The following is a 23,486-nucleotide window of genomic DNA, read 5'->3' as shown; positions in this document are numbered from 1 at the left end:
GGATGTTCACAGTTTTGTTCTGCACTGTAGGGATGCTATTTGAAATGAGAAGCAGCTGCGTTTTGTACCTCAGCCAAGGAGAGAAATTATCTGGGAAGCGGTCTGAAATTGATGTACAAAGAAGAAAAAACTGAGATATGTGCAGTTACAGATTTGGTACAAACCGACAAATTAAGAAAAGACGTTTAAAATATTTGGAGGCTGAAGTGCAAATCAAAGAATGAAAGAGTAAGTCATTACAGCAGAAACGTTCTTAAGGTGTTGATACAAGACACCAAAACCAAGCTAATTTAAAAAGATTTTTCCATTTGCAACTTATTAAAATTACAAATGCAGAATACATATTGCCTAAGATTTTGAGTGCAATTTCAAAAGAAGCATGTCAGGTATGAGCACATTCCTTAACTAATTTCAGCACTTAAAATTATCTCATCTTTATGCTACATATTAGAGAACATTGAAATAGTTGTTTATTCAGATTAAAAAGTAAAGACTTCATGATGCCTAATTTGTGGAAACCTACATATCTATACGCGAAGTGAAAAACGTATACTCATTGAAAGACACTGTAGAAAGGGTTATATCAATTTCAGAGTCAGTACCTCTAGAACTTGAAAGTTTGAATAAACGGGAGACAAAATTAGTCCATACCAGAAAGCTCATAATTATGGAATTATTCTAGCTGAAAAGGAAAAAGAAGGCCTGGCATCTGATACGTTTTTTTTTTAGTAGCAGTGCCAGTGGAAGCAGTGCCCCACATCATCTCTTGTTATTTTGGCACAGCCTCTTGTACAGCCACATGGTGAACCAAACTGGAAAACTAATCAATCTTATTTTTTTCCTTTTTTGTTTAGCTTTAAAAAAAAAAAAAAGTGCAAGCCTCGCAAAGATCCATATTTGGTTTTTGAAAGAAGCTAGATCAGTTCTCCAGTCCAATTTATACTGTGACTGCACAACCTGGTGGTGCTAATAAAAGTGACAGGGCAACAAGTCACAAGGGGATGGAGGCAGAAGTCAGCAAAGGGGAGAGAAAATGCTGTAAAGCTGATATTTCCAAACATTGTATATCATAAAACCACATCCTGAAACAACAACTGTATTTATATAATCTAAACCACACATTAAATAACCACATTTGCAATGAGTTGAGGAGTCCAGACCGGACAATTTCAGTGGATATCCTGAATCCCTGCCCATAAGCTAAGGAAAAAAAACTCACATCCCCAAACAAGACACTAGATGAATCTCCGTATAGAAAACAAAAATAAAATTCCTAATAATTTAAAAGCTGGACTAAGTAACATTGATCTGCTAGCAGATCTGGGTGGACCATTTGTTTTTCTAACATATAATGTCAAGCGTTGAGGTTTTTTTTTCTTGTTTATATAATGTTAAACTTTTTTTAAATAAAATGTATTTAGATTCATCTTTGCAGTTCTCTGTTAAATACCCTGAAATGATATGCAGTTCCTCATAACCCAATAGTCCTTTATAAAGAATTCTAGCCTTTCTCCCCCCACAAAAGGCCACACACTTATACACACACAATTGTCTATGTTCTTCCCAAAGGCTGACAAAAAAAAAATTAAAAAATCCATCAGTTATGCCTCTTCTGGGCTTTTTTGTTCATATATTATGCAATTCAGTGGTTCTCAAAATGTGGTTCATAGGCCAATGTTAGTCCAAAGAGAACTGGCTGGTTGCATTGTTTCCAGCTGTTATTTAGGACACTCAGGCTGTGAATACCTTTAAGCAAGAATGAACCAGCTTAGCTGCCTCAGGTCACTGCTATATAAAAGGAAGTGAGAAAACAAGAGCCTCTCTCCAGGACCAAAGCTGCTAGCTGGAAAAGAATTTCCTGGGGAGCAGAAGGAAAAGAAAACTGGTGGTGGCAGCATGTACAGGGCACCAAAAATAAGAGCACCAGGAAAGCATCTGGAGAGTGAAAAGGAAGAGGAGCAGACAGCAAAACAGCATATGCAGAAGGAAAGAAGAAAAAAATGTAACCAGCAAAGAAGCATTAGGGAAGAAATATAGCCATGTAGAAAGAAGAAAACAAAATTGTTTTTCTTAGTTAACAACAAAATTTGTATAGCACGTAAGAATTAAAATGCAAGTACGTATTTTTATTATTTTTTTCAGATATATTCAAACATGATTTGCTAAGAAATAACATTTGTTTCCCCTCTGGCATTTAGTCAAGGAAGTTACTTCTTATACACAGTACCCCAGCATTGATGCTCAAGGTGAAAACAAAATTTGGGTATTAAACAACTTTGTAATAGCTTCCTTCATATGTCACTTGAACTTTCCATTAGACTTCAAAAAAGTTAAAGCATGGAAAGAAACCTACGGAATTCCGTAACAGAATTTCACGTGAAGCTGGTGCTATTTCTAAAGCATTAACAATGAAGAACTATGTGGGCAGTCTACTTCACTAGTGCCAACAAGTTTATATGCAGATTTCCTACCAGATTCAAGTACTTTCTTGTCATACTTTTAGAAAACAGCATCGGTGTTCTCAAGGGGCCCAGTTCAGTTTATTATAGTAGGATTTATAACAGGTGACGTACATTTGAAGAGAACAGGCCTGAAACAGACTTTTGCAACATTTCAAAGGGAAAAACACTATGACCTGTTTTGACTGAACATCTCAAGAGCTACTGCTCTGCAGATAAAGGTACTTTCCTTTCACACTTGTTGACATATTTCTGTCTGCTTCAACTGTCATTTGTTTTCACATGTTATTTCTCAAAAGTTTGTTAATATCATCATTATCTCATCACATAGATATATTAGAATGATGGGCTTCAAGAAAAAAGTACTGCTGTTTTTATCAGAAGTCAAAAACTGGAGTAAAATATCTGACTGCAAAAATAATTTAAGATACAGAGAAAAGATTTTCCATGAAAGTATGAAAATTATGTTCTCTCTTGCAACAGGTAGTATGCTAACCAACAACTGAAGTGGACACTGTAGATGATCAAAACATGATATTTATTCAGAAATGCAATGCTTTGTAAATTGGACCTTTTTAAAGGTCAAAACCTAACGTAAAAACGTGTATCAAACTTGGCTGACTCTACTTCCTCAGCTCTGAAACAAGAGCAGTATTGGTGGCATCATAACTGTTACCACCGTTAGAAGGACTCAAGGAATCAGTACAGTGTTACACTGGGTGTGCACTCCCCTGTATTCAGTGTTTATAGTAAGCTGCGCAAAAAAAAAAAAGGCACTATTGGGCGTACAATTGTATACAGCACTTTTAGTATTATGTTTTCTACTCAGAGAGCTCTCAACAAGCCGTCTCTATTTTGATAGTACTAGTTTTTATGATTTTGGGCATGGTAAAAAAAAAATCTTAGAATAACAGATCTTATACATACCTTTTTGAGATGTCCTAATCGAAGTTTGAAAATTTCTTCCTGTTCGTGATACTCTGCTAGAGTCAAACTGAAAAAACAAAACGAAACAAACACGTAATTATAGCTTTTATATGATGGTAAACAAAACAATAGGATTCTTACTTAAATACTACAGTAAATACAGTATCTTATGCTAATTATTTACTACCACAATACTACGACTACATTTTTGAGCCATCTTGTTTTGTAATTTCAAGGTCAAAACATACTTACAGAATGCCTGTGTGTCTGGTATTCTGGAATATAAATTGCCTCTCCCACAGGACCATTTCTGTTCTCTCAGATAGCCTGTTCGATTATCTGGGTCCATTCTGAATAATATCACCATCCCAGTATTTTAGCTGATGCTACTCCACTGCTTGGTTCTCAACTCTAACACTTAATAAACCAAAGGATCATTAAGAGATCCAGAAACCAAGTAGACAAGACTGATAACACCAGATTTTTGAGCTGTGATTTAAAAAACGTAGTGCAAAACAATACATTCCAAGTCCATTAATGCTACATTTCGCAAGAGACCACAAATTCAGTTTTGAATTGGCGTAGGACTCTCTTGCTTATTCTCATCTTCCTCTGAGAACAGATTCCTGGCTACAATTAATTCAGTGGTCCCTCACTGTCTGTAGACTTGCTAGGATAACAAAGTCAGTTATCATCCAGAGGATCTAGACTGTTCATACAGATGAGTAACTAAGAAACCTAGGAACTGACTGCATGCAGTATCCACCTTACAATGAACAAAAAAGACACAGAAAACAAGCTACCAAAGAAAAGAAACCAAAGAGACTTCAGGTTCCAGAGAAGAAACCATATGTGTATGATGAAGGGTAACAGGGGATGGGGAAGGATAAAGAGGTATGGCCTCCTTGAAAGGCTTCACACAAATCCCTACAAACAAATTAAAATTAAACATTTTATTGTTTTGCCTAGATGTACTACTTCTTGCATGATGCAAAGCTAAAACTAATAGCATACTGTTTTCACAAAGTCCATATTTTAGTGGGTTCAATTATCAACTGCTGTGGGAAGATAAGTTACACAAAGTATTTAGAATCATAGAATCGTTTAGGTTGGAAGAGACTTTCAAGATCATTGAGTCCAACCATCATCCATGTGCACTAAACCATGTTCTGGAGTACCCCCTCTACTCACTTTTTGAATACCTCCAGGGACGGTGACTCAACCACTTCCTTGGGAAGCCTATTCCAATGTCTGACAACTCTCTCAGTAAAAAAATTTTTCCTAATATCTAACCTAAATCTCCCTTGCCTCAACTTGAGGCCATTTCCTCTCATCCTATCACTAGCTACTTGATAGAATAGACCAGCACCCACCTCACTACAACCTCCTTTCAGGTAATTGCAGAGCGATAAGGTCTCCCCTCAGCCTCCTCTTCTCCAGACTAAACAGCCCCAACTCCCTCAGCCGTTCCTCATAAGACTTGTGTTCCAGGCCCCTCACCAACTTGGTTGCCCTTCTCTGGACACGCTCCATCACCTCAGTGTCTTTCCCGTAGTGAGGGGCCCAAAACTGAACACAGGACTCGAGGTGCAGCCTCACCAGTGCCGAGTACAGGGGGACAATCATTTCCCTGCTCCTGCTGGCCACACTATTTCTGATATAGAAGGCTATACATGCTGCTCTTATTGCAAGTCTAAGGAACTAGAGTGTCTTGAGAATCACCAGTAGTTTCCCCGGAGGTGAGGGACACCAATTCAGATTTCTCTTACAGCAAATGCCAACATCGATAAAATCTGCTGAAATCTAATAAACTGTAAGACTTCTTCCTCCCTTTTAAATTTGGATGAAGTTCACCATAGTTTTCAGAATTCTAAACCCTGTGTTTATGGGGTCTCAAAAGTTGTTAATAAAGGAGTGCATCTTTTCAGGATAAAACCTGGTGGTTCTGAAGCTTTCATAGAGCCCTTTCTTACTCCTGATTTCATAAATACTGAATTGCCACTGACCCTTTTCTGACTTGGCCAGGACAGAAGATTGAGTTGACCAGATATTCTCCATGAATATTAGTGAAACGGCTGGATTGTTTTTTGACCACAGCACCGAATTTCCAGGAACCTGGAAAGAGCTTCACAAGACTCTTTCATCAACCTTCTGGTCTATAATGTATAGAAAACACTCAGATCAGGCAAAAAACCCATCCATAACCACATCCTGTCAGAATTTGAGAAGGAAGCGATCCTTTCTTTTAAGAAGCATCATAAAAGGTTACCGTGCATTTTTTTTTTCCTACTGGAACGAAAAGCAGCCTTGTATTCCAGTCAACAGACATCCCCAAAGACTCTGAAGGCAGTACAGTGAGGAAGTTTGCCTCTCCAAGAAAGGCAATAGGTCCCTTAGTACCAGATTTTGGGACCAAACGTTTATGTTCTTATCCTGGCAGAATCTCCTCTGGGTTTAGATAATTTATGTTACATCTTAAAAGAAGAGGCATTAAAGCAAATGTGCAGTGGGGTGTCTCAATAGCTAGGAAAGCTGGCAATGCATTCTCTGTACAGTCTAAACAACAGCAAGAAACCTAAAACAATGCTCTAATTCCTGCTCTAATACATCTAGACCTAACAAAAAGAGCATCAAGACCACGCTAGAAAACTCACAGCAGCATCTGACATTTTATCAATACTTCTACTCAAATAGCAAACTACTCTAACATGGATTAAGTTCTCAATTAAAAAAGGCAAGAGAACAATGCCAATGTGTATAAGGTTGAATATTATTCTTTCCAGATTCTTGTCTACAGTATAAATTACAAATTTGTGCATTTCCAAAAATGCAGATAGTAAAATTTGTCTTTCTCAGGAAGAAAAGTATTCAGGTGGCTCAGCAAAGCTGAACCACAAGTAAAACACACTGAAAATATGAAGTTTATGACATGACCTTCCAGAATTTTCATTGAACACTGAGAGCCCTAAAACCATAGATCCCCTGAAAAACCAACATAATATAGGAAATCTGGTCCTTTTTATAAAACCTCAGCTATCTACGCAGAGTTATGACAATGTGCCTAGACAGCTCTAGCAAGTATTGCTTTCCAAAAAGTTCTTAAATAGCCCTCTTGAGCACAGAGCAGAAGTTAGAGGTCATATTGAAAACATTAAGATTCGAAGTCATTCTTTCCATGTTTCCATGCTATATCCCAATAAATGACTGTTTTCCATTTTTCTATTTCCTTACAAATCTAACTCTATTAGAGGCACAGCATGATTCACAGCAATTTGAAACTTGTTACTGACCACCATGTTTTGGAGGAAGGCATATAAAATGCCGAACCGTACACATAGTCACTTTAGATTTTGTTCCTTTACCTACGAAAAACAAAATTTTATTCCCTCATATTCTGAAACATCTACTTTTTTTTTAGAAGTAGAAGTTTATTTCTTTTTATCTATAAATATACCATACTTTATATTCATATTAAAATAGCACATGACAAATAGCAGTAAAACAACAGTGGGCATGCTGTCTGTTTTCTGGCTATAGGCCACTGCGCTGCTGCGCAGTCTGAAAACACCCAGCCTAGAGATTGCCTCCCATCAGCCCACTGCTTCCCACCTGCATCCACCCGCTGCCTTTTGCAGGGCAGTGGCACGCTGGAGGCACCTTCTGAAAACAGAAGTCGCCTGAGACTATCATTTCCCGCAGAAGGCATTGCTCCTCCATCACCTGAGACACACAGGTCTCATCAGATGCGGACGAAAAAACATTGAGGAGCACAGAGGAGGGACGCCAGTCAGAAACCGGCTGCGGCCATCCACTACATGAACTTAAGCTGGATAGGCAGGCTTGAGGCTAATCTGAGGAGCATTGGGGAAAAAGGGCAGCTGGGAGTAGATTGCATGAATTTATGGTCCTGACTGTCATCTTTTCTGCTCAAAATTACTGTGCAACAAATGCTGTATTTTAACTGTCTACAGCCAAATGAACTACCACACACATGCAATGAATTCCTGAAATTCCCCCAAAGCACTGGACATATTCTGTGCATGTAGTGTAATTTTCCTGTGACATGTAGGGCCATGGTGTGCCATCTTTACTTTTCGCTGGAAGAAAGCAGACAGCTTACCTGGCCTGAAAGATTTGATTATCACCAATTTAAACTTTTTTTTTTTTTTTTTTTTTAATTAGCAAAAATAGGCTTTCCGGTTGTTTAACTGTTTTCATATCCACATTTCAAAGGCTTTGACACAGTATGCATAGGTAGACATAGCCAATCTTCTTTGCACTTCTTTCTCACAAGTTCAGACAAAACCTTCTTCTATGACAAAAACCACTCTTTACTAGTGGGTATAGAGAAGACAAAAACTCAAAACGGCCATGTGCTCCTTTGTTTTCACAATGATCAAGCATGGTACATTTACAACCCTCTCCTCCCGTCTTTTCCCAGTTGCAAAATCATCCTGGATGCACAGGCGCAGCAGAATGCAGCCATACCCCTAAACAGCCATACATACATCTGATACAAATCTTTGGCTACGATTTCTGAAGCGCTCCTTTTTTTAGTCCAACCTTATTCCTTGAATTTCTAAAATGATGGGCAGACACTGACCAAGTCAAAGCCTTCCATGAGGTCTTTTCACCATTGTTTCCATGTTTGCCCTAGAAAGAGACTGCCTCAGGAAAGGAGCTGTCTTTACTTGCCCTGTAAAGCCCAGACACATTGCTGGCACTTCAGCCTGAAAAAGTTTCTGAAAATATTTTTATTTGTTCCACACAGAACAGAATGCTCCCTCTAAACGATGCATTTGTTCAGCTACAGTAACAAACTCTGCCAGCTCCCTCTGCTCTCCTATTCCAAATTGCATGCAGGGACAAGGATGCATGCAGACTCCCATGGAAGAACTGGGAAGCAGAGGAAGAGGTGACTGGGGAGTGAATATAACTTACATGGCTGAAGCTGCACACGAAGGACTACACCACCTAAACTAAATAAAAAGTTGCTCCTAGAAATAACTGTCTAGTGAAATAAGAGCTGCTTCCAAGAAGTGGGGACTAGCATTACAATCTCTCAAGTCTCCAAAGAATTTGGAATAGAGTTTTTGAACAGGTTTTTCCAGAGGTAAGAAGGCAACCTCTACCTCAAATAAATTTTTTTCTTTACATAAATTTTAATTTATTCCTTTCATGTAAGACTAGTAAGATTACGTCACTCAGCAGAAAAGAGATCTCTCAAAATTGAAACTACTTTTTAGTTTTGGTTTGGGCCACAAAAAGGGAAAGAATGATGAAAAACCAGGATGGTGGGTAGACTCATCTGCTGCATGTTATTTAAACACCAAACCCACCGTTCACTCACAGGACACTGGCAGGTGGCCACTTTTATACTAATAACTTCAATGCAAAAATTTTGCTTTTAAATTTGTATCAGAGACCATAGTATATTCAGCTAATCTAAAACAATGTCCTTATTAAGAATCCCTCAGGCAACACCTTCAATCTGTTTCAAAACAGTTAATACCTGTTTTCAAAAGGGCTTCAATAATACTGCTTGTTACAAAGCTATAGATCATTTTGTCTTGTCAGCATCTGCAGCTGGAGACATTTTCTAAAGCAAACAATGCAGTGGTAGAGACACTTGTTGCTAACAACTGCTAGCAAGTTGTTTGTTTAAAAAAGTTCTGCCTCATCACTTGCATATATGTTGTACTGATTTGGTACTGGTTTAGTTCATTAATCTCAAGCAGCTCTGCATTTCCCCATGCCTCATATAAGCAGAACCACTTCCATTTGGCTATACTAATTAAGATCATTACTTTTGAAGTAACACAGGAACAGTGATAAGCACAATGTAATAGGAGAGAATCACATACAAGAGATGACAAATTTACTCTAAAATGGAAGTGCACAATTAATAACTGTTTTAGCAAGATACACAAAAAGTATTTAATTCTGTACTGAGAAGCAGAGAGGAGTCAACACATAATGCCACTATAAAAAATTATAATTAATCCTAAATACAAACATTTAAAAAACCCTTTCAAGTAAAGGCCTAAAAACACGATACGGCTTAATGATTCTGTGATCTCAGGACATACTACAGACGTTCTCATAGATCTGAAACAAAATTTATAAACTTATCATATAGGCAAACAATTGCATATCTAGATTATATAACGACCAAATTAAGACACTTCAAGGAAAAACAATTTTGATTCAATAACAGCTTACATTTATGCTAGAATTAAATACAAAAGGTCAATTCTGACTGTTCTCTTGGCAATTCCATAACCAGCAAGCATTTTCGTGTGCCATTTAACACGTAACCGGTTAAGCCAAATGAAATGAAAATTTAAAAAGTTTTTAGTCATTTGGAAGTAATTTAAAACTGCGTAACACAAGAAAATATTCAGAAGTCTATTATCAGGAATTCATCTTGTCCTACTTAATAATTAGAACACGTCTTCTGTATTTTTTCCCAAATGTGTATTTTATCACCTCCTAAAGCAGCAATAAGATTATGTAAATTTAACATGAAGACCTGGCCAGAAGCTGGCAAAGTAAAAGTTCGGTAATTTTTCAGGTCTTTTCCATTACTTAAATGTTACTTTTAATAACGAGGTATTACATTCAATCAAAAAGGTATTTTTTAACATGATGGTAATCTTTACCATACTATTCAGAAGTATTAATTATGTTCTAAGAAGATGAAACGTAGACAGTAAGTATTAATAAAGAATCAATCTGAGCGATGACAACTCAGCTCTCTACCAAAATATACGAGTAACACTAATCAAGATTTGCTTACATTGCCAGCCTTACTACTGTATTTCATGGTATTTTTGTCACAGCCAAACAATTTCACAAGGTGAACTTTAAGAATGATGCATTATGCAAAACATATGCAGCTGTCTTTAAACTGATGGTCCAAACATATGTATTTTGCAGATCTAACCAGAGTAATTTATTTACCCCCCAACCCCAGAGGTATAAATTACTACCTCCACAAGGGAGAGGTGACCATATACATGTAGCCTACTTCTGCAAGGTAAAACAGATTAATTCATTAGTCTTTTTAACCCTAGTTATTTACTTTTTATTTAACCTGTCTAGGAACAGATACACTATCAGCTTCAGCCTCTTGGCATCAAGGGCAATAACTAGTATCTCCAAGCAGGAACTCCTTAAAATACTCAAATTAAAGGTCAAGGACACAACTGTCTGTGCCTTGAATTATAGCACTTCTGTCTGCAGGAAAAAATGTCACTTGAAAAGTGGAGAATTCTTTGATAGCTCTCAATTTTTATGTTTAAATGACAAAAAATTTTAACATTGTCAGTATGTGAAATGGGATCAGTAACTTCTGACAGTTGCTCTCAGGATCTAGCATTCAGAAGTGTGTGGGGAAATTTTTTTCCATTTGTTTTTAGACACGTCCTCAAATACTAAAGGCTGAAAAAACTTTTCTTGTTAGCTAAAGACTGTTATATGAAAAATGAAATGATCTCTCAGTAAAGGAGAGGCTCCCAAACCAATGTGATCAAGGAAAGTTCAATAGGTATCAGTGACATTACGAGAGTAGGAAACCAGAATAAGGACTCCTCTAGATCAGGAAAACAGAAGGAACATTGCATAAACACAAAATGGGCCTTTCTTTGGTGACTTTACCAAAAATAAACTGGGCAATTGTATGACATCTTCATAGGCAGTGGTGCAAATTTCCCTAACATCAGCAAGTCGTCAGTGAGAATATAGCTGCTGAATATACTGAGTGTCTTTTTATGCTGTTATTTGAATAGAACTCACACAGACAATATCTGAGAATTTATGTAAAAGACTGATTGAAATGTTAAACTTACAGCTGTGGTAAATTGGGTCTAACAAAGGGATCGTTTTCTGCCCCATTCACAGCTTTATTTTTCCTCTGCTTGGGTTCAGAATTGGCAGATGGTGCCTGAGAATTATTTGTAGTTGGAGGCTTTCGCTTGGCCAGGAGCTTTCTTTGCCTTTCAATGTCTTCCCTTTGTTGATTCACCCATTCTTGCTGCCTGTAAACCCCAAAAAAAGCTTTATTAAAGTTTCATAATTTTGCATTTTTTTAAAGAACTATCTTTTTAACTGATAAAGCATTAAGAGATTTTTAGGAAACTTACTGTACTTGTGAAAATGTTTTCTAGGAAAAAGAACACCAAATTTTTTCATGAGGTGGAAAAATTTTGCTAAAATTTTGGCACAATTTACTTTTGAAATATGTGGTGGGGTATTTTTTGTTTGTTTTGGGATTGTTTTGTTTTTGAAAGTGTTACACATGATTTCTGCACTAGCAAAAGAAAAAAAAAAGTATCTGAGTTGGTGGACACCTTTTATACCATCAAAAGAAATGTTACAGAGTCAATAGAGAGTACTTGATTTTTATAGGCCAAATATTGAATTTGATTTGACCGTTCTCAAATCAATCAACAGTTTGGTTGTATAGCAAACCATTACAGCTTTTATGCAAAATACATATACAGACTGTTTTTAAGATTGTCTTAAAAAAACCAATGCCCTAGGCAATCACATAATGCTAAGACTACATATTGCCCTTCAAAAACTAAAATCTTGGTGAATTATTTTTATAGATATATGTATCTACATAGCTCTCCAAAGACTGAATCAGACTCGTTACCAAAGAACACCTTTTGAGGCATTGCATAATTATTTTATGACCATCTCTGATGGTCTCCCAGAGCCCTTTTCCTTGGCCCCATCTCTGCTGAGGTACCTGTTGCAGCAGCTCTTTTCCAGGTGGCTGCTTTCCCCCATCCACTTGCACTAGACCCTATCTGAGGCTGCCAGAATTGTCACTCCTCCTCCATGGCATTGAGGAGCTGGATGCCAGAAAAACCTGCTACAGTGATGGATGTGCGGGCAGCACCTATGTGACCAATGAGAACTTCACAGACCTCATCTGCCCCAATGATCACCAGTGATACATGGTTAGCTGCTTGAAAAATCACTGATTTTAGTTTTATAGTTCTTTCTACCAGCTGAGCTGAATAATTATGTGCTGCTCATTTAGTACATTCATGCTTTTCTAAGGATAGTTAAAATCAAGTGAAACCAAACTGTCTTTCAAAGACACTCAGCCCTTAGCATTCTCTCAATTGATTAAGGGAGTTCTGTTCTGTATTCTCAGTCTTTAAAAGGCAAAGCAAAATACAACATATGAAAAGGCGCTCCAAGCCTAGAACCTTAGTAATAAAAAAAATCCACTAGAGGGAACTAACAATTAGTGAGAATTTTAAGAACATAGCATTGACTAACTTCACAAGATTTTGAAATGCAAAGCCATCTGTCCACTGTTCAGTAAATGAAGCACCATGACGAACTGTTGTAAAATGCCCCAGGCGTAATCTGTCTTGCATGCTCTTCTCTCTGCTTGCCAGCTTTTCCTGTGTGCTCTAAGAAAACAAAACAAAACAAAAAAAATCATGTTTAGTAATACTAAAGTGTTAAAAAAGTCTGTAAAACACTCAGGTTTTCTCCAACAACTTTCTAAAGAAGGGATAAGAGGAGAATAGATTAAAATATCTTTTATTACTTTACTCCATTTATTCTAATTTCTGCAGAACTCAAACATCTGCAGTTGTAAGAATTGGTACTAATGACGATTTGTGCACAAACAACAACAAAAAAAATCTGAGTTTGACAGTTTTCCTGTAAAGTTCGCTGTTCTTCATAATTAACAAAAAATTGTATTTGTAAATACAGCAAAACTGATAGAGTATCAGCATCATACAGGCATATAATTGAGATTATGTCTGTACACATCTATTATACTAAATGAGCCTGCTTGGATATCAGAAGGAATGCACCTACTATACTAACTTCCTTGACAGAGCATCTGTGTTACTACTTGTACCAAACTGACTGAGCTCAGGAATCTCTACGTGGGAATGCACTGCAGATAGACTTAACTGCAATCAGATATTCACTTACAGTAATAGAAACAGGTGCCCTTCTCAGAACCAGTCACTACTACCAGAAGCATCCCTGGGATGTGATAAATGACTGAATCTGCCTAGTCTGCTTCAGCACAATAAGAAAGAATACTCTGAACACCGCTGATGGACAGAAACTTCCCTAATTGTTACAAATGCTTGCTTCTTAAGAAGTGCCTAATGGCCCAAAATCATACACATCCCCACAAAAAAAAAAAAAAAAAAAAAAGTGAGAAGTTGACAGAGTTAAGGATCTTTGTGCAAACAGACTTCTAGACTGAAGAGGAGGTCTGCATGGCCTTTCACAAAAAAATAGCCTATGTGAGATTCTCGGTCTGAAGGTGCCCACCTAGTATCATGCTAAACAGATCTGATGCGTCTTTCCCTGCATTCCCCTCATGCTGGCACTTAAAAAGGACTGCAATAATTTATTTATGGCATGCTAGCAAGGAAACTCTCCCTAATCCTCTAACAGATCAGTTTGTGTCTTTGTATCTGATAGCAGCATCTAGCAGCTAGTGTTAGGGAAAAGACCCGGCTACTTACCTTAAAAATTTTGTATCCTAATTTGTAATAAGCTCACTTTCTATTCACTTTTTGTTAGATTTTTTTTTTTTTTTTTAAATAAGGCTATTTAAAGAAGAGGGAGAAAACCAAGGTATCCTCCTCTTTTAAGAAATTGCTGCTAGTTTAATTATAATTGGCATTAAATTAGAAATAAATATTTCTTTCATAATAGTACGAAGGTAAATGGTCACTTTCATTTCTGTGTTTCCTGAGCTAACAGAGCATTTTATCATTTTACATCAAAAATTATCTCAGACACTTAAGTGTCTCACGAGATTTTATCCGTCTGCTCTCCACAACAATGTTCAGAATTTTTTTCATTCATTGTAATCTCATTCTTAAAGTTTGTCCAGAAAATTTGCCACATACTAAATTCTTATCTTTTACACTTTGCTATATCTGAATTACTCATGATGGGGACACCCCCCCCTTAAATTAAAAAAATCACATTTTCCACAATCTGAAAAAGGCTCAACATTTTACCTATTCAGGCTTATAAAAACACTTACTGCCAGATAGAGACCATGCATATGAAGTTTCAGTCTCAGACACTAATGTGAAAAAGTTAAAGTGAAAATGAAGGAATCATGATGGAGTTCTATAGCACCCTCACAGTTTTTATGACAAAGATTTTAAAAGCAGTAAACTTACCTTTTCAATTAGAAGCTTCTTGCTCATTGAAATACATTTGTTTAACCTTTCTTTATATTTTTCAAGTAGCTTTTGTTGTTCATCTATTTGTCTTCTAAGATCACAGTTAGCCTAAAAAATATATAAAAAATATGAAAAGATAAATTGAAACACCAGTTTTTTTAATCAGCTGTCACAGAAAATAAAGGTATTTACTTTCACATGACTAAAGTATGGAACAAGTATAAACATATATATGTATAGGCAAAAAACTTATTTCACAGATCTATCCCAATCTGTAGAAGGATGCCTTTCTTCCTTTTCTATTTCCTTTACACTGTGCTACATTCCATATTACAGAGCATTCAGCATATAAATAATATATAAAAACATTGTACTGATCACTTTTCCAGTCCTCCAGTGTTAAACTGGAAGTTCAAATTTAGCTCCGGATCCTTTGTATCTGATTGCTGAAGTCATGTGAAATCCTAACATTTTTCATTTAAAAGGAAACAAACCAAATCACTATGATAAAAGTTTCAATTATCTGAGTAGGAAGTTTAACAGGTTCCCTACGTTCCAATTACATTTAACTTATTACCTAAAAAACCCAACAACATTATTATTTTGTTTAAAACTAAATGATTAAAAAAAAAATAAAAGGGCTAGGTTTGTCTATCCCATACTGTTGAACATGTGCTAAAACAATCCACACGTATAATTTTATAGTCTATGACTGCATGGATTAATATATACTTGCCCACATATAAACACTAAACAGGCTATGACTTGTGAATACAGGGTTTTTTGTTTCATATTTCTATATATCACCTCTCCAACACTTCTTTCAAGAGCACAAGCATTAAGATTTTTTTCTGAAAACAGGTCTTAAAGCACAGTATAGCATAGGTTTCTTATTAAATTTGTTATTTATTGCCCATAATAATTTCTGTCACAATCACCTCCATTCTGAAACCACCAACAGTTGTCCCACTGATAACTACTATTCACAATGAGAACCACAAAAGAACACCTGTTTCATGAAATTATATTATGAACTTAAGGAATTAATCAACTGCCTGCAAAACAGCATCAGCTTTCTTTGTACCTTCAGAAAGTCTACAAACATATTTAATCATTAACAAGCCATAGCACAGAAGCAGAAAAAAACCAAAACAAACCCCTATGCATTTCATTTCATAGACTTCTCAGATTTTCAGGAAAAAAAATATTTTTACAAAAATTAAAAACTCATTTCACCTTGTAATTTAGGTAACTCGAGGGTTATTTTTAAAAACAAGGATTACTAAAACATTTAAAATATTTACCTGAGATTCACTGTCTGTTGTTCTGAATAAATATCTTTACCCCATGTCTAACACTTACCCTGAGTAAGTCATCTATACGACCTTCTTTCTTTTCCAAGTCTTGATTTTTATTACTTTCTAGTGCAGCTAATTTCAGCATTGTGAGATCAGTCTAAAAAGAACATTTTGAAATATTTATCTTTGCCTTTAACAATTACAGCATTATTTTTCTCACATTTGTTATGTAGAGAAATAAACTACTTTCAAACATTCAACAAGACCAGCACATCTTATTTTCATATGTTTTGAAAGTGACATGGCATGTTCTTATTCAAAACTGCTTTCCTTCTTTGTGAGGACAACTGTGAACAGCTGGGACAAACCACTAACAGTGTTAAAAGATTTAATCACTAATTAAAAAGTTACTGTTCACAAAAAAGCATATAAAGCAGGGCAAGAATGTAAATGTCAGCTAATTACGTCAAATTCTCTGTATTTGGTCAACAGGTGAAGTAGCCTTGTTCTGACTAATTCGTGAAAGAGAATGGATCATGTTAGAAACGGCAGAGAGGATGAAACAGTTGCTTTCAGCTTTTAAAAGTCATGACAACTATATCTTGATAATTTTGATTACCATCTCATTCTTCTTCTTCAATGTCATATTTTAAATGCAGTATGACAACAGCAGCTGTCACTTCAAATACTGCCTGGAAGAGCAGCCTCTACTAAGATCACACAACAGCTAAAATCTTAAGCAAAAGCCTACCAATGACATGGTCATCTAACTCACTCATGAAGTGCAACGTTGGAAGCAGACCAAGTGCAGAATACAAAACTAATCAGAGATTTAAATTATGAGCTACCAAACTTAACAGAAAAATGCTTTGGCGGATTGTAAAAAGCAAAGCTTTTGAAAGCCTTTAACAGTTTAGAGGAAGTTGAAAGACAAGTATCTATCAGGTTTTTTCTACAGTCTGAAGTGATACAGGATAGCTCTACTCGAAAATAGTTACCTGAGTAATTTTAAAAGATAACTGCTTTGGTTGTGTGATAGGGTGGTCCCCAAAAGCTAATGAAGTAGGAGAAGGACTATTCTGTCGAACCTGGAATGCATGAAGACAAAGGATTTTAGATACCACTATAATATTCAATTATGAACATAGCCTTGTTTACAACTCTTGGCAGGAAAATCATATCGAATGGAGTAATAAAGTATAGTTATTGCAGAAGATACTACTTGGAGCACTGCATTGAGAGCTATCACTATGCTGTTACATATCACTTGCAGTTTAGAAAGGATGCAATGTATTCTCTGAGAAAACTAAGATTGTCACTTTTGGGAAACAGACTGAAAGATTTAATACAAGACTGACATAAGGCAATGTCAGTCTCACATAGCCTTATTTTTCTGATTCTAAGTTTTCACAACTCAAAAATAATGTCAGTTATTTTTGGAGTGGTCATTTGCCATGGGAGAACCAGAAAGGCAAAGCTAGTGCAGATCAGAACACAAATCCTGTTAATGAAATTTCCCCAAACCCACTGGTTTGTGTGAATGAGACTGTTTTCAGGCCAAATTCCACAATCTGTATTACACTCCATACTGTTAACAAGAATAAGAGGATGCCTGAAGATGAAAGTACATGGAATAAAAGCTGAGGTCTACCAGCAGAGAAAACAAATCCTTTCTATAACTGGTAGAATCTGTTTGGCCATTTAGAATCACAGGTGGGTATGCTTAACACTGAAATTATGTACATGAGGAGGAAAAAAAATTACTTAGCATGATCAACAAAGAGAATTTTAGAACAATACAGGCAAATTAGGTGTCAATTATTTAAAAACTTACAATTTATCAAAAACTGAGCTTTTAAAGTTCCAACTTAGGCATTCAGTTTCCTCATAAGTAACAAAAATCTTCCCCTTTTCTGTGTGAAGCTTGTGAAAAGATGTCATTATAACATTTTAACATTTACTCAACATTTACATAATTACTTTGTATTTAAAATTGATGTTTTAAAAAAAAGAAGTTCCAGCATTAACAGAAAATTTTAGTTTTAATATTTAACTTGATCCTTTTTTTTTTTTTTTTTTTTTTTCCTGTTCAAAGGCAAAGCCTCCTTCCCAGGATTCCTTCCTTTGAAAACTCTTCCCTGGAATATAGATTCTTTAGAATTACTCTACTTTTCGACTGTGAAACTATCTCCAGCAATTACAAAGTTCACAAACTTACAGAAGAAGGAGCGGAATGTGAATTCTGAGGAGATCGGATTGCAGGAGGTACACCTCGCACTGGACTAGAGCCGTTTCCACCTTGGTACTGTAGAGAAGATATGGCCCTCCAATTAGTCAATCTTATCAAAATACATTATACATCTACTGAATGATACAGCTCATCTGTACACAGAATTTCTAAATGAGATTGTACTGCTTTTATTAGTGTAGCCTTTGACCATTTAAAGAAAAGCATGAAAGAAAATGGGTTTTGTATTTTAGCTCAGGCTGCACCAAGAGATCACTGCATCTCTAATTCAAGGTTTAATACTCATAAACTGACATAAAGAAAAAGAAAATATCCTCTCAAGAAGCCTGTCCATTACAAGCAAACATTTTTTAACATCCAAAAAAAGCCAGAAGTAAATTTTAAAGCTAAAGTAAATTTTACAAACACACAAAAACCTTACCTCAAAATAGTCACTAATCTTGTGACCACGTCCCCCAATATTCTTTCCTGAAACAAATACATTAATACATTAGAATTGATTAAATAAATCACTTAGAGATGTGTCTTACATTTTTACCTGAAGAGTAATTATAGCAAAGTCTTACCGCTTGTTAATTGGTTTTCTTTGATGTGCTAATACGTCATCTCCCTATGTAGATAATTAAGGGATTGGCCACAACAAAGAGATTTGCATATTCTATTCATTGAGAAATCAGAAATTAAGTCACACTTCAATTCCTAAACCAGATTAGTGCAGATTTAGCAGTAAGCCTAGACCTCTTGTAGATAACAGGAAATTCATCTCTCATCCTACATATCAAACCTTTAGCTTTAAGTCCCTCCCCTTTTCAAGCACCATCTCAAAGTTCACCAACTTCCAAAATAACAAATTAACCAAGTCTACTAACATTATCTGCTCCATGTGAGTTATTGTGCCCAAATGTTCAGCCCAAGGATTTCCCCAAGTGCTAGTAATAGCGTGGGCATGGAGGATGACAAGTATTTCCATTCCTACCAACCTGATTATGAATCTGCTAACTCACAAGGTTAACTAGGGACATAAATATTGCAGAATGAGAGAGTAGAATTTCTTTTATCTTAATGGGTATTGAGACTTCAGGAGTACCCATGTGAATTAGTCTTTCTTCAACATGAAGACCTGACCCTTATGTGGCATTCCAGAGATTGCACCAATGCCTTACCCAATGGCATGAATGTTTTCTTCTATTTGGCCCTAAGATAAATCTTAAGACTGTACATGTCTCTTATACAGGCCAGACTACCTGTTAGGAGACATCTTGAAAAGAGACCATTGTTCAAAGCTTTTTTCTTTATAGAATGAAATTTTTGCGATAAATTAGGAGATCATTACACATAGGTCTAAAAATGTAATTTTGGACTTCTTAGCAAAGATTTTCAAGCTTTTCTATTGCTTCAGCAATAGCATTCTTTCTAGTCCAATATGCCTCTATATTGTCACTGCTACACAACATTGTGGCACTAAGAAATACCATGAAGAAACAGAAACATTTGGCAGCCCTTTTTGTGTCAAGACTTTTAACATATTTAGATAAAATAATTCAAAGACCTGGAACAACACACAGCTAATTCCTCCAGTAGTTACCCAGTTAGTGTACATAGATAGCATTGCTACTGCCCTCTAGCCAGTTCTTTACCTACCCTATAATTCTGCTTGTGGTTTCTGTCTTCATGCTTAATTCTCATATATTGCTTTATCAAATTAAAATTTGCTTTCATCCAGATATATGAGACAGGCTGCATTCCTTTTCAGTATAGAAAAATCTATGTTACGTTACAGAACTCTGCACTGAGGAAATACATCAAATTATTTTGGCACAGCCAATTATGAATAGATTTACACTGATTTTATCCCACTTTCCAATTACCTCCATGTTCTAAACAATACTTTTCTTCAATATTTATGGATTATTTTGCATATTACAAAGTCAAAATCATAGGTATGCAATATACAAGAGAAGTATTGAAAAAAAGGAACAAGAGATCCAACAGCAGTATTTGCCGTGCTTCAACTGTACGGTATCACTCCAATACACTTCAGTTTTCTAGGCCAGTTCCTTGAGAATACTGCAGTGCAGCCTATTCGGTTTCACTGTTGCTGACAGTAAAATAGTAATTATAAGACATTATAATCATGTTGTCTATGCCAAAAAGTTCCTAAAATTTCTACCATCTCTAATTTCAACTCTCATTGGTAGCAGGAAGGATAGGCTACTAGAACAATGGAAATAGGAAATTTCATTCAAGTTCTTTGAACAAAGCAGGTCTCTGTGAAGCAACACTTACAAAGAAATTAATTTTAGTCAAACTACATAATTCTTTTACTAATAGCATGTTACATCATGAAGACTTCTAGATATGGAGCCCATCGATATGTATCTGAAGTGACATTTCCTAGCTCAGTTAGAAACCAAAAAAAGCTAATACAGTTGTTACCAAAACTATTTCCTCTCCCTTTTTGACGAATTTTTGTCTTGAGGTTAAATTTCCACCATTCCTCCCCCAAAAGTCATGTTAAAGAGAAGAATGACAAAAACTACGCTTTGTAAATATTAAACTTGAAATTGGTCTCATCCCAATTTTCCCATCCCTTTAGACAACTACACTGTACGATAATCCATAGAAAAGGAAGAATAAAATTCAATTTTTAAACATACCTGAAAAACAAGCAATCAGATATTATATTCTGTAATCACTTCCCCCCCTTACCTACTGAAAAGAAATACAAACCACAAAGGTATTTTGGATGAGAAGAGCTGCTATAACTCTTAAAAGTGTAGAGTTGTATCATAGCTGCAAGTTACACACACAGTAGCACACAATTCTTATGGGCAAGTACCAGATCAATTCAGGTTTTACTTGCCAATCCCTTCCAGTGACAAATGAGGGTGGGGGAGCAGGAGGATACATATTTACCATCCAAAACCCAACACACGTCTTATGCAAGCAAAAATACAGAATTTTTAAGGCTGTCAAAACCTTTTGCATTGTAATTTGATTAAATACATGCAATAACTATCTAATTCATTTACATTTTAGTTTACCTTGGCTGCTTTCACTCTGAGTGTCTGCTTTTCTTTTTCTTCCTCTAGAAGGTTCTGACTGTTTCTTCTCTGGCGTCTACAAACAACAAAAAGAACACGATCCAACATCAGACTATTTATTTATATTATTGCTACATTATTATGAAATAAATTTAAATCCTCATTCATAAAATATGATTTCACAATTCAGCGGGGATGTAATTTCAGATCATAGTTAAAGTAGATAATATGATCCTTAGTCAATCAGATAAATACAAGCTAGAAAAGGTATTTAAGAAAGTGAGAAAAAAATTTCTTAAAATAATTTCCCAGAAGGCAATTCTACATATTAATTGTTAAGCAATTATACCTTTTCATCTATTCTAGGGTTTATGAACACCCAATTTGGTTTCACTTATAGCTACATTTTGCCAAGATCTTCATATTATTGTTGTGGGTGTTTTAAAGCTTAATACTTTGTGAAATAAGCTGATTCTTGATGGTGTTTTCTATACATTGCCACAGTATAAACACAAAATTCTAGTGCTTCAATAGGAAGCCAATAACGTTACGCATTTTTGGAAGTGCAGAAGTCATCTCCAAACATAAACTGTAGATTTCTAGAATTTGCTTAGGATTTAAAAATAAACAAACAAAAAAAACCAGAGAGAGCAACTACTCAAAATTTTAGTATCTTTGCACTTAGAAAGTGTTGTTATCCCTCCCCATTATATCTCAAGAAATAAAAGACAAACATCAATGATAAGTGAAAAAATACAGATCTGTTAAAAATTTATTCCAGAAATACTATATGTAGTTGCCCAGAATCTACAATCAGCATGTACAATACAGACAGCAAGAAAGGACTGCGATCAGAAGCATCTCTAAATTACATTTTCTCTCCCTTGATCTGAGGATTCAAACCACTTAGTGTCCCCAGTGTAAGTTAAATTCTACAGGCTGCTTTGGTTCAAGGAAAAGATACTGCAGCTGTGCGTGTATGAGGCCTCCAAGGAGCCTCATACTAGTAACTGGAGAAAGCATAGAAGACATTACATGAATTCTGTTTTACAGTCAAGAAATCAATGGTCCCTAATATCTCAGACTAAATTTGAGATCAGTGATAAAAATTTGAGATCAGTGATAAGATGCTTCATTTTTTTACGATACCATCATAATCAAAATTCAAATTTCAACCCATCACTAAAAGCATTTAAAGTATGTTTCAGTTCCAAAATCTTCACATGGGTATCTTCAGATATAAATTTACTACAAATATCCCAAAATATTTATTTTGGCAAAGAACCACTTTAAGTTTTCTGTGATCCATAGAAAATTATCAGTCTATAAAAGAATAGTCAGGACAAGAAAGGTCCTCCTTATCTATACCATGTATTTTTTTTAAGTTTTAGCTCTGTGGATAGCTTCATAAAAACACCTTTGGAAGTTTTACAGTTGTAACTGTTGTATTATCAGGCTACAAATGAAATTCGATTTACATAAATTTTATTTTAAATAAACTCTTCCAGCCAAAATCTGCATCTTTTACACTGCTATCGTATGTTAGCAAACTGTGCAACACAGACTCCAAGAAATGAATTTTTCTTAAGACTGTACGATTCTAAAAGCAGAAAGCATAGCTTAGAAATATTATTTTAATAATTTGCAATTACTGCCAGGTAAATAGGTAACATTAAGCTATCTTTGCACAAGACTAAATTGAAACTATTTAACTAAGTGTTTCCATGTTATTCTTATTTTCCAGCTTTCAATTTTGCAGTTATCATTCTAATGTAGTCAATTTTACCTACCATATCAAGCAAAAAACCCAGTTGTTTAAAAGCTAATTAATGACTAAACATTTAAGATTTCCCCACCAAAATTAGTTTCCAGTTGCAGTGACTGATGTCTTGTATTTAAAAACCAGATGTTTAAAGAGGTGTATAGTTTTAAAACTGAAACTCAAATAATTCATAAATGTCTATTTCCTTAAGCTCTTCTGATTTCTTTCAGTGTTTAATTTAACCTTCCAAACTTAAAAGTATTAGCACACTAATGAGGTTATTAATGAGGTTACCCAACAACGGCATGTTCACCTTTTCTAAGCACAAAATTCACATGGTAATGTACAGCATACATCAATCACTATAAAATGTTCTCCAAAATCCTTTCTAATGAATGGAATCATATGAATTACAAGAAACTGAAGACTAATAGGGCTGAGGAGTATCCTCCTGATAAATGAAGATTGAAGCTGCTTTCAGTCACTTCAGAAGGATTTACATATAGCCATGACTTAGAATAAAATCCCACTATTTCATAAGCAAGACAAAATA

General features: G+C 35.6%; 1 protein-coding gene across 2 annotated transcripts in view; it reads right to left on the bottom strand.

The window, feature by feature from the left end:
• Positions 1 to 23,486, bottom strand: part of TLK1 (tousled like kinase 1) — a 77,544-nt gene that overhangs the window by 13,545 nt on the left and 40,513 nt on the right. For both annotated transcript variants that reach the window (XM_049814115.1, XM_049814105.1), the window contains exons 4-12: positions 21,172 to 21,247; positions 18,549 to 18,595; positions 18,098 to 18,184; positions 16,878 to 16,967; positions 15,944 to 16,036; positions 14,579 to 14,689; positions 12,684 to 12,820; positions 11,237 to 11,425; positions 3,387 to 3,453 (exon numbers count right to left, since the gene is read on the bottom strand). In XM_049814115.1, coding sequence (XP_049670072.1) covers positions 3,387 to 3,453; positions 11,237 to 11,425; positions 12,684 to 12,820; positions 14,579 to 14,689; positions 15,944 to 16,036; positions 16,878 to 16,967; positions 18,098 to 18,184; positions 18,549 to 18,595; positions 21,172 to 21,247 — 897 coding nt within the window. The remainder of the gene's footprint in view (positions 1 to 3,386; positions 3,454 to 11,236; positions 11,426 to 12,683; positions 12,821 to 14,578; positions 14,690 to 15,943; positions 16,037 to 16,877; positions 16,968 to 18,097; positions 18,185 to 18,548; positions 18,596 to 21,171; positions 21,248 to 23,486) is intronic.

The sequence above is a fragment of the Accipiter gentilis genome, chromosome 1 (assembly GCF_929443795.1).
Source record: "Accipiter gentilis chromosome 1, bAccGen1.1, whole genome shotgun sequence".
Classification (NCBI taxonomy): Eukaryota; Metazoa; Chordata; class Aves; order Accipitriformes; family Accipitridae; genus Astur; species Astur gentilis.
Note: the sequence above shows the minus strand (reverse complement) of the source record. Positions and strands in the feature narration are given on the sequence as shown.